Source organism: Panicum virgatum, chromosome 5N, assembly GCF_016808335.1.
Source record: "Panicum virgatum strain AP13 chromosome 5N, P.virgatum_v5, whole genome shotgun sequence".
In the NCBI taxonomy this organism is placed as follows: Eukaryota; Viridiplantae; Streptophyta; class Magnoliopsida; order Poales; family Poaceae; genus Panicum; species Panicum virgatum.
In genome coordinates this window covers 9,091,211-9,107,652 of record NC_053149.1, presented here as the reverse complement: position 1 = coordinate 9,107,652, position 16,442 = coordinate 9,091,211, and the positions used below count along the sequence as shown (strand labels likewise).

The window sequence follows — 16,442 nt, the reverse complement described above, 5'->3', positions numbered from 1 at the left end:
TCTCCCTATAACTCCTTCTCTCCAACCATTCCCCCTATATCTATTCCCCTTATATACTATCACTCCTTAACTAACTATTTATTTAACGTTTTTGAATTTAAAAAAAACCATACAGTATTTATACTGTCATAATACACATTATCATCGTGTTACGGGAATCAAACGGAATTAATATCGCAAAAAAACGGTGTGATTAAAGATATAGGGGGAGTTTCAACTCCCCCCATGCGTGGGGGGAGTTTCATCTCTCCCCCTACGCAGGGGACGCTTTAGGGGGAGCTGTTGGAGCGCTGCTCCCCCCCCCCCAAAGCCCCCCTACGTAGGGTGGGGGGAGCTGTACGGTGAACCGTTGGAGGTCGCCTTAGAGGCCGCTTTGATTCTTCTCATACCATCCTTTTGCGCAGTGTAATAAATATGTAACAAACAGACCTGAAGCTGTTTAGTGTTCTCCATTCTCGGTAGTTCATAACGGAAGCAAAGGATGAAACCACGACCCATCGATTGCTTGCATCGTACTAACAGCTAGCGAAGTAAATCAGGGAGGAGGAGGAGTAGCTTTTGCACGAGCAAGCCATGTTCATTTGCAGAGAAAGCAAAGCGATGAGCCGATGACTCTATGAGCCATTTTGCCATTGTATAAGGCTGCAAGTGCGTGACCTGGGCAGAGCATTTCACCCCTCACGCATGCTCCCTGGAGAAGCCACGCCATGAAGGACGCGAAGAAGCCCACGCGGGCGTCCCGCCTGGGCGGGAGGCTCGTCGGCGTGGCGTCCATGCTCCTCCTCGTCTCGCTGGGGTTCGTCCTCGGCGTCACCTCCTCCAACGCCATGTTCGTCAGGTTCTACCTCCCGTTCATGCCGCCGCTACGCTCCGCTGCCGCGGCGGCGTCCTCGCCCCCGCCCACGCCGCCACCGCCACCGGCTCAAGACCAGCGGACTGGGTCGGCCGGGTTCCAGGTGGCTCCGAGCGGCGTCATGCACAACATGACCGACGAGGAGCTCTACTGGCGAGCGTCCCTGGCGCCCATGATCCGCCGCGCGCCCGACAGCCGCGCCCCGAAGGTTGCCTTCCTGTTCCTGGTCCGCGGGGAGCTGCCGCTGCGGCCTCTGTGGGAGAAGTTCTTCGAGGGCCACCAGGGGCTCTACTCCATCTACGTCCACGCCCACCCCTCCTACACCGGCTCGCCGCCGGCGGACTCCGTGTTCCACGGCCGCTACATTCCCAGCCAGGTACGTAATTAGTAACCAAGAATTCAGACATTCCTGCAGCTAGCAGCAACTCAAATTTACACTCGAATTCTCGTTGGTTTCGCAGAGGACGAAATGGGGCGACGCGAGCCTGGTGGAGGCGGAGCGGCGGCTGCTGGCGAACGCGCTCCTGGACCTCGGCAACGAGCGGTTCGCGCTCTTCTCGGAGGCGTGCATCCCGGTGTACGACTTCCCCACCGTGCACGCCTTCCTCACCGGCGCCAACACCAGCTTCGTCGACTGCTACGAGAACGGCGGCAGCCGGTCGCGGTACCGGCCCTTCTTCGCCACCCGCAACATCACGCTGGCGCGGTGGCGCAAGGGCGCGCAGTGGTTCGAGATGGACCGCGCGCTGGCGCTCGAGTCCGTCGCCGACGACCGCTGCTTCCCGGCGTTCCGCGACTTCTGCGTGGGGCGGAGCGAGTGCCTCATCGACGAGCACTACCTGCCGACGCTGGTGAGCCTGCTGGGGTGGGGCCCCCGCAACGCCAACCGCACGCTCACGTACGCCGACTGGAAGCGCGCCGTCAACCGGCACCCGCACACCCACGGCGGCGGGGAGGTGACGGAGGCGCTCATCAGGGAGATCCGGGAGGACGGCGGCGGAAGGTGCTTCTACAACGGCGCCCGGAACGGCATCTGCAACCTGTTCGCGCGCAAGTTCTCGCCGGACGCGCTCGAGCCGCTGCTCCGGGTGGCGCCCAAGGTCATGGGGTTCGGCTGACGAGGCGGCCGGCGGCGGCGGCGGCGACCGGAGCAGGGAGTGTACCATAGTATTCTTTTTTGCGCCATGGCCGATCGATCCAGGTTGAGCTTGGGATCACAGGCCGAGAAAGTCCAGTATCAAGAGGAGAATAAACTCTGAAATCATTTTGCGACCATGAACACCTCGTTTGCCAACCGATAGCCATGTTGCTGTGGCTGCTTGGTTGCGCGGCGAGGTGGTGGGAGCAAGGGGGGCGGGCGGAGCACGCCGCCCCCGTGCGCCGCCGCCGCCGCGACCGGCAGGGATGAGTTGCGTGCGTCCCTACTCAGCTCGGGGATCGGAGAGGGGAGGAGGCTCCGGTGATTTGGGCGGAAAAGGCCTCCGAGGGGAAGACCTTGACTTTCCCGCACCTTGATGGGCTGTATATTTTGGCCCAACACTGGTTGAAACGAGCGGGCCGTCTGGGTAACTTAGGTGAACCGGCAGGCTGCATATTCAGCCCAGCAAAAGGCAAGGGCCTTTTAATTCCAAGGCCCTGAACAGCGCACAGAGGAACATGGAGGGATTACCGGATCATCCATCCAACTAATGCCACATTGCTTAGTTACCTTTACCGCGTCTTGCTCTAAAGGCGCAACGTGGCCGACGGTTCGACGCAACTAGTCTCCGGCAAGGAGGCTCCTTGTTGCATATTAAACGAAAAAAGAATGTGCATACGCTGTTTGATTTGAAACAACATAAGACGTATGACACAAATGTATGTATGTAAAAATAAAAAAATGTAATGTAAATGTAAATGTAAATGCAGTGTGTAACATATAACATACATGGTGCTATCCATTAGCACCACAAGCTTTTATATATATTTATATATATATATACTTATATATATTATACTATAAGTAAAATCTATGCTAAAATTTGTTCAAAATTAAAACTCTGTGATCTAATCGAATTAGACGAAAGGGGATCCAGCGTTCAAGTTCTTCAAGCTGAGGCTAATTCTGCTCTGTGCGTGGGCATCGACCTCTCCATCCATACTCGAACACCACCGGCCTCGACAGCATAACAATGTCATTGTTGGCTGTAGCCCCAGCTTCAACTGTGTCCGACCTCATCAAGGAGCTCTTCCTCGATGCCAGCCTAGCTGCTGCAGTTTCACTTGACAGCAAAATCTATCCCTGCTACACCAAAATATCCCCTATCCTCAGTAGAAGCGTCTACAGTCTGTTCAACGAAATGCTTGTACCGTTCTATGAGGTCAATTAACATCCTGCTCCCTACATATGTATAGAAGTACTATGAGATCAGTCAATCTAATTGGCACTAACATTTTACATGATTATTTTTGCACAGGATTAATATAGAAGTACTACAGAGTTGTCCAACTTTTATCCTTTATATGGTAAAGATCTTTTTCCAACTAATACCATTGCCAAAATCAGTATGTCTGTCTTTTGCCACTGTGATTTTCAGAAGTTTTTGCTCTTCGAACCAATTGTACCATGAAAAAGTTCTATGTGAATAGGATTGCAGGGTTACAAGAGTAGGAATCAATTATCATAATTCAAGGATTGAAATCCCAATTTCGCGATCTATTCCACAATTTTCTACTATTATATGTAACAATGACTCAACTATCATGTTGAAAGCTATTTTACACAAATTTCAAAGTTTTACATCTCTATGTACAATGTTTTCAATATATCTGCTCAAAGTTGTGCCCCCCACCCCACACCAAACTCCACAATATGACACGAAACTCTTTTATGTTAGGCATACAAGCTTAGTGTTGTGAATTGAGGGGTTTAAAGTTTTTATCTTATGACTTGATATATTCATTATTTTTTTAATCATTTATCCAAAATTTTCACATACATGATCCGAAAGTTCTTAGCATTTATGTTCAAAGTTTTCAAGTACTCAGTTTAGAGTTTTAGCATGAAACTTTATAAGTTTGGACATGTGATGTTTTGTATGCTTCACAGTTTTTTTCACAAATACGAACATTAAGGTTTCAAATATGTGCATTTGAAACTAGATATTCTATAGAATTTTTCTATATAAGAGTAAAAGCTTTCAAGATTCTACTATAAAGCGCTATCTGTAGAACTTTAAAAATAAAATAAGAGTAAAAACAACCCTTCCCCAGACCCCGCACAGTGCGGGAAGCCTACGGCACTAGGTACGCCTTTTTTTTGTAACGTGGAGTGCATAGTTTACAATCTGACAGTACATAGTTCCATATATTCATAGTGCAAAGTTTGGAATTACAAAGTTTTTGTTTCCAGAAGTGCAATATTTTGAAATGTGCAAGCAGTAATCCCCTGGATATAGATGTAAAGATTAGAATAAAAGGTTTATACTTAAGAGTACAATGTTTGAAATGTGCTAGTACAAAGATCCAAGATGTCCTGCGCGTTCGAGAAAAAAAGGTCCAAGATGCAGAGAGTTTGGTGATTAGAAGGTTGTGAATGTAATTATGGAACTATACAAATGTCACCGCATCATGAGTCAACTTGAATAGGATAATGAGTTTCTATACAAATTTCTAGGTGCACAAATACAATGTTCGATATATGCTAGTAGTAAGTTTCAGATATAGGAGTAGGAAGTTTTGGCACATGTAATTAAAATGCTCCCAATATCCAATGGGCTAAAATGTTTGCAATCTATAATATATATAGTTTTTACTTGTGCATTTATAATTCTCCAAAACATTTTCAGGATGTATAAAGCTCTCTAACTAGCCAGCATCTCAATAAGTCAATGGGGGCAGGCTACTCAAATGGTCCTTTCTCTATACTCGTCTCTTTTTAAATGTTTTTTTGGAATGAAAGCTAAACCTTGCATTTTGACTAGTCCACGTTGAAACTAGCTTGATGAGGTCACATTGTATCCTTTTGCTGGGTTATTTTCAGATTCCTATATGAGACTAAATACAATATCCTTTGCTAATCATAGATATATATTATTTTTTGTCACTCGGAATTAGTGCACTTTATCACTAGAACTAGTAATATCATTGCCATAATAATTGTTTATAACATTGATACAATAGGGTATCATAACATCAGCACTATAGACCTAGGTTATCTTGTTTTTACTAAACACAGTGTCCTTTTCCCAATCATGCAGGTATATTATTTTTTCTCCCCATTAGTTGAACATCAACTTTTTTATATTTTCTAGCTTAAAGTTTGTGTCGAGGCTAAAATTCTTCAGTTTATACCCATAGTTTGAATGCTAGATCAAAGTTCTATATTTATAATTTGTAAGTTTGCAACATTTCAAACAAAGGTTTTGAAGTGCAATATGAGAGTTGATAATTTGAGATATAGATAATATTCTATATATAGGTTACAATTTTTATATGTAAGATTAAAAAATTTATAATTGGCTAGTACAAAGTCCCCAACTTTAGAATGCAAAGTTTTTAGTTAAAAAGTTAATGATTTTGTAGCACAAAGTTCTGTATTTTAGAGTAAATTTTTTGATGATGTGACAACACAAAGTTTATGAATACTTTTTGTTTTTGAAGGTACTACCTTGCGGTGCCTAGCATTATCTATCAGAAAATAAACTAATACTTTTTGAGTTGTGGTATTTTCGCAATTTTGCCAAGGCATTTGCATCGCAGGGTATCTTTTTTGTTTTGACTAAACTATGGTGAATTCAATTTTGTGAGTTTGGTGACCATGATGTGTCCATGTTAACAAAAAACTTACTAAACTCCCATTTTGCACAGGCCAAGCCAAGGCTCATTGATAGCTCTAAAATAAGATTTTGGACCACAATACTTCTTAACCATTTATGTGAGATCAAGACCCATTGATTTCTATGAAAAAAATTTATACATATGTGTTTCAAAATACATTGGTATTAAGTTCCTGAATTTAGATGCTAAGTTTGTTGTATTTATAAACTTTTAAAGTTCGGAGTACAAAGTTAGTAATGTTATATTTCTAAAGCTCATATGTTCTAATGTTCAAGGTTGTAACGTTTTTCAGATAAATTTTTAGAACCGAGAGACACAAAGTTTATGATTTGCCAGGACAAAGTTCCCAATATGGAAATTTAAAGTTTTTTAGGTATGAAGTATTAGATCTAAAAGTACAAAGTTTTAAATGTTCTATCACAAAGTCCCAGATTTTTTGAAGAGTAAAGTTGGATTCACGAGAGTACAAACTTTGTAACATGCTAGTTGAAAGTTTTCTAACTTTGGCGGCAAAGTTCATAATTTATTTTACTAATTTTTTTACAAGTCCAAAGTTACTGAATTTAGTGTTCATTTTTTATTTCAGTAGAAAGCTTTTATGTAAAAAAGTTATATACCAATTTGTAAAAGATTTTAAATAACATCTATAGAGTTTCATATGTAGTAGTATAGATTTTTAAATTTAATTATAGAAAGTTCTTAAATTTAGTGCACAATGTTTTGGAATTACAAAGCTGTGGACTCCGGTGTAGAAAGTTTGAAAATATATTTGTAGATGTTTCTGAATTTCAAGTGCAAGATTTGAATTAAAGTTTTGAATTTGGGAGTACAAAATTTAAATGGGGTTGATTGCAAATTTTTGGAGCTAATAAAATTTATTAACGTGATAGTAAAAGGTTCATAGAATCAGGTTCGAAAGCTTTGGAACTAACAAATTATTATTGTACTACAAAGTTTATTGTTTCAGATTTGATAGTTTTTTAGAACTATAAAGTTATTAATGTGCTTGTACAAAGTTTCACAATTTTCATATTTGAAAGCTTTTTACAACTACAAAGTTATTATTGTGCTATTACAAACTTGATTTTCCTTATTTAAAGGAATGATAAGGTTTTATATCTAGATATACAAAGCCCCCAATATTTATAATACACTTGCATTCTCTTTTTTCTTTTTATTTCCAATATTTTTTCCTGTACAACAATATTTTAAATACAATTGTGGTTTCCCACTGGAAGATGCAAAACCATGCAACAAAAAGTATGATACCCTTGTAGAAACCATAAAAATTACTAAACATGCATGTAAGTTTTGCTATGCATATTTTTTGTTCATCTTTTTAAAACCAATTATATAAGTTGAGCGCAAGAGTTACAATTTTTCTCATTTTCAATTTTTTCAGGGTATTATCATTGGGTTCTGTAAGTGAAGATCTAATTTATGGTTAAAAAAGATAACAATTGGATGAACAACATGGACGTGCAATCATTTTTTTTCTTTTATTCTACGCTCTAGAACAACAGTCAATCTATTTTTTTTATCCTCTTATACTATGACACATCTTCTTTCTTTTTTATCAAATCTCATGGTCTTTTTACGTTTATTTCTCAATTTTACTAGCTCTACATACATATGGATGTGAAACCCCCGCTCATTTACTCGCCCACACACCCGCTATCCTGAAAGAGAAAAAAGAATATAGCAGAAGGTAGACTAGAAGTTATCACTGAAGGTTTCTATGGGGCAAGTCAAAAGTGTATTCGTTACCGCATACTACTGGTGCACGCGCGCTGCTCCCTATTTGCTACGCTTGTTCGCTACAACGCTCCTGCAGCGCACGATCGCCAAGTAATAGCCCCCCCTTCGTGAAGCGCGATATTACCTGCTGTCCACGTGATAGCCCATATATTAATTTGCTTTCTTCTTTTATTTTCCTTTTATTTTGCTTTACGCTCTGTAATGGCAAGTTTCATCATTGTTTTCAGGTTTTCATTTACCTTCCTATTATGTTTCCTCTGGTGAAGCTTTCTTGACATCTAATTTATTGAAATCGTGCTAAACAAACTATATTGAGTATGTGCTCAGAAGTTGTATAGTTAATTTGTGTGAAAAAGGTTGTACGAGAAGTCTTCCTGATAAAATCTTTATAGAAATTGTGCTAACAAATTATCCGCTACAAGCTCTTTTACTTATCATAAAGTTATACCCAAAAATTATCCTTCAATTATCCTTCATGAAGGTGTTAGGAAAGAGTTATGCGTAAAAATTCTGTGTGCTGTAAAAGTTATGATGAAAATTTATCCTCTCAAATGTTATACGCAAAAAGTTATATGTATAATCATATTTATAAGTTATAGCTGTACACATCGAAAAATTATACTACAAAATTATCCTTTCAAGAGGTGTTAGGAAAGAGTTGTGCGTAAAACTTATGTGCATCGTAAAAATTATGATCAAAATTTAGTTTTATATAGAAGTTATGTGCAAAAACTATATGCAATTATATTTATAAGTTATAACTGTTGAAATATAGAAAGATGCGGAGAAAAAGAATTCCATATAAAGAAAACCACAGCTCGCTCGGACACTCGTCCGAGTGCTTATCGGCCCTGCAACGAAAAGGGAATAACACAAAATCCCAAAATGGAAAGTTTGTATGGCTGTCTGAAATCGTTTGTTGTTTAATGTCCTGGCGCGCGCGAGCTAACTAGAAAGGCTCGCAAATATCCGCGAAGCTGTTTCTACAGTCAACCGTGAGTTTTTAAACTCACGGTCGACTCCAAGTGATCCGACTCCTCCTTCCCCGTCTCTTATTTTTTCCCCCACCACTCGCTGCTCCTTCTCCTCTTCCTTTTTTCTTCTCTTCACTTCTCCTCCCCGCGCGCCCGCCGCCTGGGCTCGGCCGTCCCCGCCGCACGCCGCCTGGGCCCGGCCGCCCCCGCCGCGCCCTCCCCAACCTCCGCGCGCCGCCCCTCCTGCCTCCCTTCGGCGGCACGGCGGCTGGCTCTGCAGTGGCGCGCGGCGGGGGAAGCGGCGCCGGATCCGCGCCGGAGCGGTGCTCCCGGGCGGGGGCCGCGGTGGCGGAGCGTGCGGAGCGGCGCACGGCGGTTGAAGCGACGGCAGATCCGCGGCGGCGGCAGCTGGGATCCGCGGCGGCGGCAGCTGGGGGAGCGGCCGGCGACGCTGGTTCTGCGGCGGCGGTAGAGGGGGAGCGGCGTGCGGCGACCGGCGATGGCGGATCCGCGCCGCTCCGGCGGCGCACGGCGGATCCGCCGTCGCCATCACTAGTTTTTTTCTTTTTCTTTTTTATTTTTTTCTGATACAAGTTTTTTACCTGAGTTTTTTAATTTTTTTCTTTTTTTTAATTTTTTATGTAAAATTTTTTCTGTTGAAATTTTTTCCATCTTAAATTTTTTCCTCTAAAATTTTTCTCGTCAATTTTTTTTTCTCAAAATTTTTTCTTGAAAAAATTTCTTGAAATCAGAAAACGACAAAAAACTTACTAAAATAGAAAAAAAACCACAGTCGGGGAATCGACCGCACGGAGGAGCTCCGTGCGGTTGACCGTAAACTAGGGACACCCGCAAATATCCGCGGAGTAACTCCTGCTCCTTCCGCCCCAATCCTGTGCTCTGCCACCGCCGCTTGCCGGCCGCCACCCACCACGCGCTGCACCGCTCCACCACGCCACCACGCACTGCCCGGCCGCCGCAAGAACCCCTTCACTGGCTCCAATTCTGCTGCAATCCTGTGCTCCACCGCAAAACCTAGGCTAGGGTTTTCAGTGGGATTCGGCGTGCCTGCTTGCGTGCCCATTGCGGCTCACCCGTCGCCGGCCGCATACAGGCAGGGCCATGCGCCGACCACCTCGCCCTCTCCCTGCGCCGCCTCCGTGCCGCGCTGGCCACGCTTGAGGCCGGCGACGTCCCCGCTGCGCTCCACGTCGCCTCCGCCTTGCAAGAGCTGCTCCAAAAAGATTTTTCTTTTCGTTGCAATTGTCTGCCTACCACCCTTACAAAAATGACTAGGTTTTTCTTGTGTGAAGGAAAATGATGCCATCACGAGAAGATTTCGTTCAGGTGAACCTTCTTCTCCCTCTCCCCTGTAATATGATTCTATCTCTACAATCCATTAATTTCTAAAAATGTGCAATTGCAAGGCTCAATCACCTACACCAGTTTAAATGTTACCTAATTTCAAAGAGTGAACACATATCAATGTTGTCTATCTCTAGTTAACACTCTTGTTATTTACCTTTTCTTCTGCCTCTCTGCTAGAGTGCTAGTCTCTAGCTAAACTGCACTGTAGTTACTCAAGTTTGGCACGAGAGCCCCCGCACCACCACCAGCCCCCCGCCTCTGCAGCGCGCGCGCCGCCGGCGAGCGCGAAGGCGCCCCTTGGCGCCATCATGATCTCCGGATTGCGCACGATTTTTATTTAGCACGCCGTTTCCACGCGTCCCGAGACCACCGGCTAATCTAGGCGGCAATAACTACTCCCGCCTTGCTCAAGGCAGCGGTAATAAAGCCCCACCGCGGCGGCGACGTGCCGTGGCCCAAACGACGGCTGCGCGGTGGAGCCCAGGCGTCGTCCGTCCGCCATGACGCCCCGCCGCTCCGTACCGGTGCAGCGGTGCTTCCGTTAACCATCCCATCGCCTTCCGGCCTTCGTCGTCCTCCCCCGCCCCGCTCGGGCACAAGACTGGGCGTGGACGGCGAACAGAGTGAAGCTCACAGCTCAGCTCGCAGTTCACCGGTGACCGTTGCTAGTTACGCGAGGCCACCGCGCCCGGGTGGTGGGCCACTGGCCGAGCGATTTCACTGTAGCTCACTGCTCGTGCCCAGTAAAAAGCTGTAAAAGACGGGAGGGCAAAAGGCTCCAAGCCACGAGGGCAGCGAGCGAGCCAGCGAATGTGCGCGCGCGGCGAGAGGGAAGGGGAAGCACAGGCACGGCACGAGCACCAGACAAGAACACCCCCCGCCGCTCCGTCCCTCTCGCCGCTGTCCATTTCCTACTTGCGGCGGACGGCGCTGCTGCCACCCGCGCCTCCAGCGCACGAGCCAAGCGCAAGACCCCAAGAAAAAAGAACCCCAGAAAAGAGCATGCCTCCCAACGGCGGCGGCACTGCTCTGCCGCTGCCGCTGCCGCTGCCGCTCCTCCTCCTGCTCCTGTCGCCGCCGCTGCTGCTGCTGCATTCCCTCGCCGATGCCGGCTCGCTGGAGGCCGACGTCGCGGCGCTCGCCGACTTCCGGCTCGCCGCGGACCCGTCGGGCGCCGCGCTTGCGACCTGGAACCTCTCCGCGAACCCGGCGCCCTGCGGCGGGTCCTGGCGCGGGGTCACCTGCGCCGGCGGCCGCGTCACGCGGCTGGTGCTCGAGGGCCTGGGGCTCTCGGGCGCCGCCGCGCTCCCGGCGCTCGCGCGCCTCGACGGCCTCCGCGTGCTCAGCCTCAAGGGCAACGCCTTCTCGGGCGGGATCCCCGACCTCTCCCCGCTCGCGGGGCTCAAGCTCCTGTTCCTTGCGCGGAACGCGCTGTCCGGCCCCATCCCGCCCTCGCTCGGGGCGCTCTACCGGCTCTACCGCCTCGACCTGTCGTTCAACAGCCTGTCCGGCGCCGTGCCGCCCGACCTCGGCCGGCTCGACAGGCTGCTCACGCTGAGGCTCGACTCGAACCGGCTAACCGGCGGGATCGATGCCGTCGCGCTGCCGAGGCTGAAGGAGTTCAATGTCTCCAACAATTTGCTGTCGGGGAGGGTTCCGGCCGCCGTGGCGGCGTTCCCCGCCGCGGCGTTCGGCGGGAACGCCGGTCTGTGTGGCGCGCCGCTCCCGCCGTGCAAGGACGAGGCGCAGCAGCCGAACGCGTCGGGGGCGGTGAACGCGTCCGCGGCACGGGACTGCCCTCCGGCTGCCGCCATGGTGGCGTCCTCGCCGTCCGGGCGGCCTGCGGGCGCGGAGGCGCCAGGCAGCGGCAAGGGGAAGATGAGCCGCGCCGCCGTGGTGGCAATTGTGGCGGGGGATTTCGCCGTGGTGGGCCTCGTGGCCGGGCTGCTGTTCTGCTACTTCTGGCCGCGCCTCTCGGGCCGGCGAAGCGGCAGGCGGCTCCAGCAGGGGGAGAAGATAGTGTACTCCTCGAGCCCTTACGGCGCCGCCGGGGTGGTCGCGGCGGCCGGTGCCGGCGGCGCGACGTTCGAGCGGGGCAAGATGGTGTTTTTGGAGGACCTCAGCTGCAGCAACGGCGGCACGAGGCGGTTCGAGCTGGACGAGCTGCTGCGCGCGTCCGCGGAGATGCTGGGCAAGGGCGGGTGCGGCACGGCGTACAAGGCCGTGCTGGACGACGGCACCGTCGTGGCCGTGAAGCGGCTGCGCGACGCCACGGCGGCGGCGGGCGCGTCCAAGAAGGAGTTCGAGCACCACATGGCCGTGCTGGGCCGCCTCCGCCACCCCCACATCGTGCCGCTCACCGCCTACTACTACGCCCGCGACGAGAAGCTGCTGGTGTACGAGTACATGCCCAACGGCAGCCTCTTCTCGCTCCTCCACGGCAACCGGGGCCCCGGGCGCACGCCGCTGGAGTGGGCGGCGCGCCTGCGCATCGCGGCCGGCGCGGCGCGCGGGCTGGCCTACATCCACCAGTCCGGCCGGCGGGGCAGCGGGACGCCCAAGCTGGCGCACGGCAACATCAAGAGCACCAACATCCTCATCGACAGGTTGGGTGTGGCGCGACTGGCGGACTGCGGGCTGGCGCAGCTGGGCTCGTCGGCGGCGGTGCTCTCCGCGGGGTACCGCGCGCCCGAGGCGCCCCCGCCGCCGCGCCCCTGGGCGTCGCGCAAGGGCGACGTGTACGCGTTCGGCGTGGTGCTCCTGGAGCTCCTGACGGGGCGGTGCCCGGGCAGCGAGCTCCCGAACGGCGGCGTGGTGGTGGAGCTGCCCCGGTGGGTGCAGTCCGTGGTGCGGGAGGAGTGGACCTCGGAGGTGTTCGACCTGGAGCTGATGAAGGACAAGGGCATCGAGGAGGAGATGGTGGCGATGCTGCAGCTGGCGCTGAGCTGCGCGGCGGCGGCGCCCGAGCAGCGGCCCAAGATCGGGTACGTGGTGAAGATGATCGACGAGGTGCGCGCGTGCGGGGAGGCGTCGCCGTCGCACGACGAGTCCGTGGACGAGTCCTCGGGCGTCTCCGACTCGCCCGCCGTGTCGGAGGGCGGCGCGCTCAGCCAGTGATGTGCCTTGTGATTGTGATGCGGGACCTTGGTTTACTAGTACCACCTGCATTTGTTTTCTTCTGTTGATTTTAGGGGACGAGGTGGATTAGCACGGGCCGTTGGATCCGGTGATGGGCTTGTATATGGTGGCTGGCTCTGATTCTGACCGTCTTGCTCGTGTTTTTAACTGGCAGTAGATTCCTAGAGTAGTCGTTAGCTGCGGCAGTGCCGGCTTGTGTGGGAAACGAAAGGTTGTGATTGTGTGAGTGGATCATGACACTACTGTCTTTTGGTGCATCTTTTGCTGCTGTGAATTTTGGCACTGGTTACCACGACGTTGAAATGGCAACTGATGATTCATGGGCCATGGCAGCTGCTAATCTGTTTGCAAGGACCATAAGGACCATGTGGTGGCTCTGAGTCAGAGATGGCTGGTTAGTTAACTACTGCACTATAGTACTAGGATGGTTGGCGTGCTAACGCCGCGCCTGTAGAGAAGGCGTGGATGATCCTTGTTGTTAGAAATAGTGTGGCCATTACATGTTAATGGTGATATTTGAGTTGCTTTTCATGGTCTAGGCAGGCCGTGGTTTATATAACCATAGGCATGGCTTAATAATCAGTTATTAAAATTGGCTTTATTTGCCGATTGAGGAAGGAGTCATACAATTTGCAAAGCTCAATGACAACAGCATTGCACCGACACAAAATATAATACAGAACATAGAACAGTAGCATCTCTGGTAGGAAGGCAAGATATTTTACCATACCTACAGCTTTCTTTGCGATTAGAACACGATTGAGGGCTCACTTTAAAAGAATTCATGCACAATGCAAATGGCATCTTTCACCTTTTCAAACATCTACTCGTGTGTAGAACATTTTAAATTCACGATAGCTGCGGAAAATGAAACTACGAATTAGAAATAGCTTGCTGATATGACAGAATGTGGAGATGAATAAAGTTTCACCGACCGTAGCTTTATGTTCTCCAGGAGGTGCCTGCATGTTCTTCTACCTTTATATACGAAAAGCGCTCGACTGCTTAGTCCGTTATTTGCAATCTCATTCATGCATATCTTCATTCTCCTATTTTAGGAAACCAATAACCTTGTTGTGTCTAAAGGAAAACTCAAAATACATAAGGAAGGAAAATATTAACTTTAGAACTATACTGAATTATAATAGTTAAGAAAACAATTAACCTCATTGAGGATAACTCAGCACATCAAGTAACAACAAACTTCCCTTGAGAAAATAAATAAGGACCTGACTAATGTATGATCGGCCATAATTTTGGTGGGTCGCAATCGCAAGACAGTCCCACTTTTGGAAAGAGACAAACTCTACATGTTCAGATTTCCTTTTCTAGCAAATTTTGCACGGCCCGCACAGCAAAGCAATACAAATAAATAAGGGGCCGTTTAGTTCCCAAACAAATTTTTTTTTGTGTAACGTCAACGGTTTGACTAGATGTCGGGAGGGTTTTTCGGACACTAATTAAAAAACTAATTTCAGAACTCACTTGGAAACCGCGAGACGAATCTTTTGAGGCCTTTAACCGCATCATTAGCACATGTAAAGTTATCTAGTGGGTGTATGCGTGCATGTGAGGGGGCAAAGGGATGAATGATGTAAGCGCATGCATGCCTAGGAGGAAAAGATGAATAGTCATGCCATGCGCATAATTTATGGCTAGCCAAAGGAACACTTTCTCGTGGATTCACCTTGTGAACATAATAAGCAAATTAGAGAATATTGACATCAAAGTTTGTAGAAATATATTATTTGTCAAATAAGCAAAGAGCCACGGCCACACATTGGACACGTACAAACAGGAAGGCTCATCATCCATAAAAGTCAGTTTGGAGCCCGGCCATCCCACTACGATTGGAGGCTGGAGCCCCTCCGACTACGAATCGACGCCAGGGTAGATAGAAGTGTTGACATTATAAGCAAGGTTCACATGTATAATGCATGCATCCACGATGAAATTCCTGCTGCTTTGAGTTAAGACTTGTGAGCGCACCCCTATAAAATTAAGGCGGAGGATAAAAGGCAATGTTAAGATCATTCGTTACTTGGGATCTATATATTTTAGAGAAAAAAGAAAGAGAAAAACACAGGCAACAATGGCACCTCAACCTAGCTGTAGCTAAGAACAAAGTTAAAGCACATCGGTGCCTGCATCCATCGGTCGATCAGGTGGGTGCAGAAAGAGTACAGTACACGGAGGAGGGGAGGGAGGGGGTGAGGACGATGATGCTGGCAAGGATGTCACCGACGCTCCACCATTTTTGTAGGATGCGGCCAGAAAGATGACGATCTGCTGGCGCATACAGGGCAGCGTCCCGTTCGCTACGACGAACAAGCACTGTTCATCTTCTTCCTTTCTCTTTCTTCCTTCTTTCTTCTACCTCCGTCGCCCCGCCGTGGACCGCTTCCCCCGGCTCCGACGGCCTCCGCCGCCTCCGCCGCCGCCCTCCACCGCCGCCGCACTAACCGAGACCGCCACCGCGCCGCAGTCGCGCCGTCCCGTCGCCCCCGCCGCCGGCCACCGCCCACCGGTTGTCCGGTCCTGGCCGGCGGCTCTCCCGCGCCGCCGCGCCCTCCGCCAGACAACCCACCTCCACCGCCGGGCCGCCGCCACCCCGGCCCCCTCCTCTATGGCCGGTGGCCATGGGAGCCGGTGAGCCGCCCCCACCCCCAGCAAACCGAACTCTAAGGCCGCCGCCTCCCGTCCCCAGCCCGGCTGCCGGCGACCTCGCCGGCAGCCGCTCCACCCACCTCCCACCCTCCCTGGCCGCCCCTCCCCCTCCCTCCAAACCCTAGCTCGGCGGTGGCGGCGATGGGCCGTGCGCCGCTACCCGCGCGCCGCTACGGGTAGCGGCACACGCGCGCCGTATAAGAAATCTGGGCGCATACCGTGCGAACGCAGCATCTGCAACGTCCGATTTGTTCTGCACACAAGGCTAGGCCTGATCATGGGCCAATCGATCCGATAAACCCGACCCAACCCGTCCGAAAAAAAAACACGACCCGACCCGACCCGACCAAGTGACGGGCCGGGCACGAGCCGAAATATTTGACCCGAAACTCAAAAAAACCCGATCCAACCCGAAAATTACACACAAAATTGCAGGCCAACCCGACCCAACCCGAACCCGACCTGACCTGATCATGTCATGGGCCGAGCATGGGCCAACATTTTTTTGACCCGAAATCCGAAGTGACCCGACCCGAACCCGGCCCGACCGGATAGATAATCAGGTCTACACAAGACCGATCCCCTTTCCCACCGTGTCAGGCTCAGGCCTCCTGCGTCAGAAGCACGCAACTGAACACGTGGCTAACAACACGAGAGAGACAGCACGCAATGGTGCGATTGGGCACCAGCACAGCACGGAAGCCACGCGGCAAGCGAGGAAACGGCTAGTGATGGATGCTCTCCTTTTCCTTCGGGAGTAAGAAGGTACATATATAGTATGAGCGATAGGATCATCTGCTGATGAATCAGTCCAGGGCTGCAGGCGCAGCAATGTGGAGGCGGCTGGACCATTGGGTCCGTCCGGG

The 16,442-nt window shown here is 49.8% G+C and overlaps 2 protein-coding genes and 1 long non-coding RNA gene across 4 annotated transcripts; all 3 read left to right on the top strand.

Moving 5' to 3' along the window:
• The first annotated feature begins 510 nt into the window (after positions 1 to 510).
• On the top strand, positions 511 to 2,396 carry LOC120676155 (glycosyltransferase BC10-like). Its single transcript, XM_039957377.1, has 2 exons — positions 511 to 1,229; positions 1,315 to 2,396. Exons 1-2 carry the CDS (start codon positions 708 to 710, stop codon positions 1,969 to 1,971), a joined length of 1,179 nt encoding a protein of 392 aa, XP_039813311.1. The 5' UTR covers positions 511 to 707; the 3' UTR covers positions 1,972 to 2,396.
• A 520-nt stretch (positions 2,397 to 2,916) lies between these two features.
• On the top strand, positions 2,917 to 7,268 carry LOC120676986. 2 transcript variants are annotated; one of them, XR_005676066.1, is made up of 3 exons: positions 2,917 to 3,213; positions 3,310 to 3,358; positions 4,681 to 7,268. It is a non-coding gene; the product is annotated as an uncharacterized LOC120676986 (long non-coding RNA). The 2 variants fall into 2 exon arrangements; XR_005676065.1 differs by lacking the exon at positions 4,681 to 7,268 and having other exon boundaries at positions 3,310 to 3,640.
• A 3,281-nt stretch (positions 7,269 to 10,549) lies between these two features.
• On the top strand, positions 10,550 to 13,218 carry LOC120676305 (probable leucine-rich repeat receptor-like protein kinase At1g68400). Its single transcript, XM_039957540.1, has one exon. It carries the CDS (start codon positions 10,582 to 10,584, stop codon positions 12,886 to 12,888), a length of 2,307 nt encoding a protein of 768 aa, XP_039813474.1. The 5' UTR covers positions 10,550 to 10,581; the 3' UTR covers positions 12,889 to 13,218.
• The last annotated feature ends 3,224 nt before the right edge of the window (positions 13,219 to 16,442 follow it).

What these genes read in the sequence shown, in the direction of transcription:
- LOC120676155 (XM_039957377.1), top strand. Translation starts at nt 708, where the DNA reads ATGAAGGACGCGAAGAAGCCCACGCGGGCGTCCCGCCTGGGCGGGAGG. An exon ending in GCCGCTACATTCCCAGCCAG is followed by an intron (nt 1,230 to 1,314) that starts GTACGTAATTAG and finishes TTGGTTTCGCAG; the next exon opens with AGGACGAAATGGGGCGACGC.
- LOC120676305 (XM_039957540.1), top strand. Translation starts at nt 10,582, where the DNA reads ATGTGCGCGCGCGGCGAGAGGGAAGGGGAAGCACAGGCACGGCACGAG.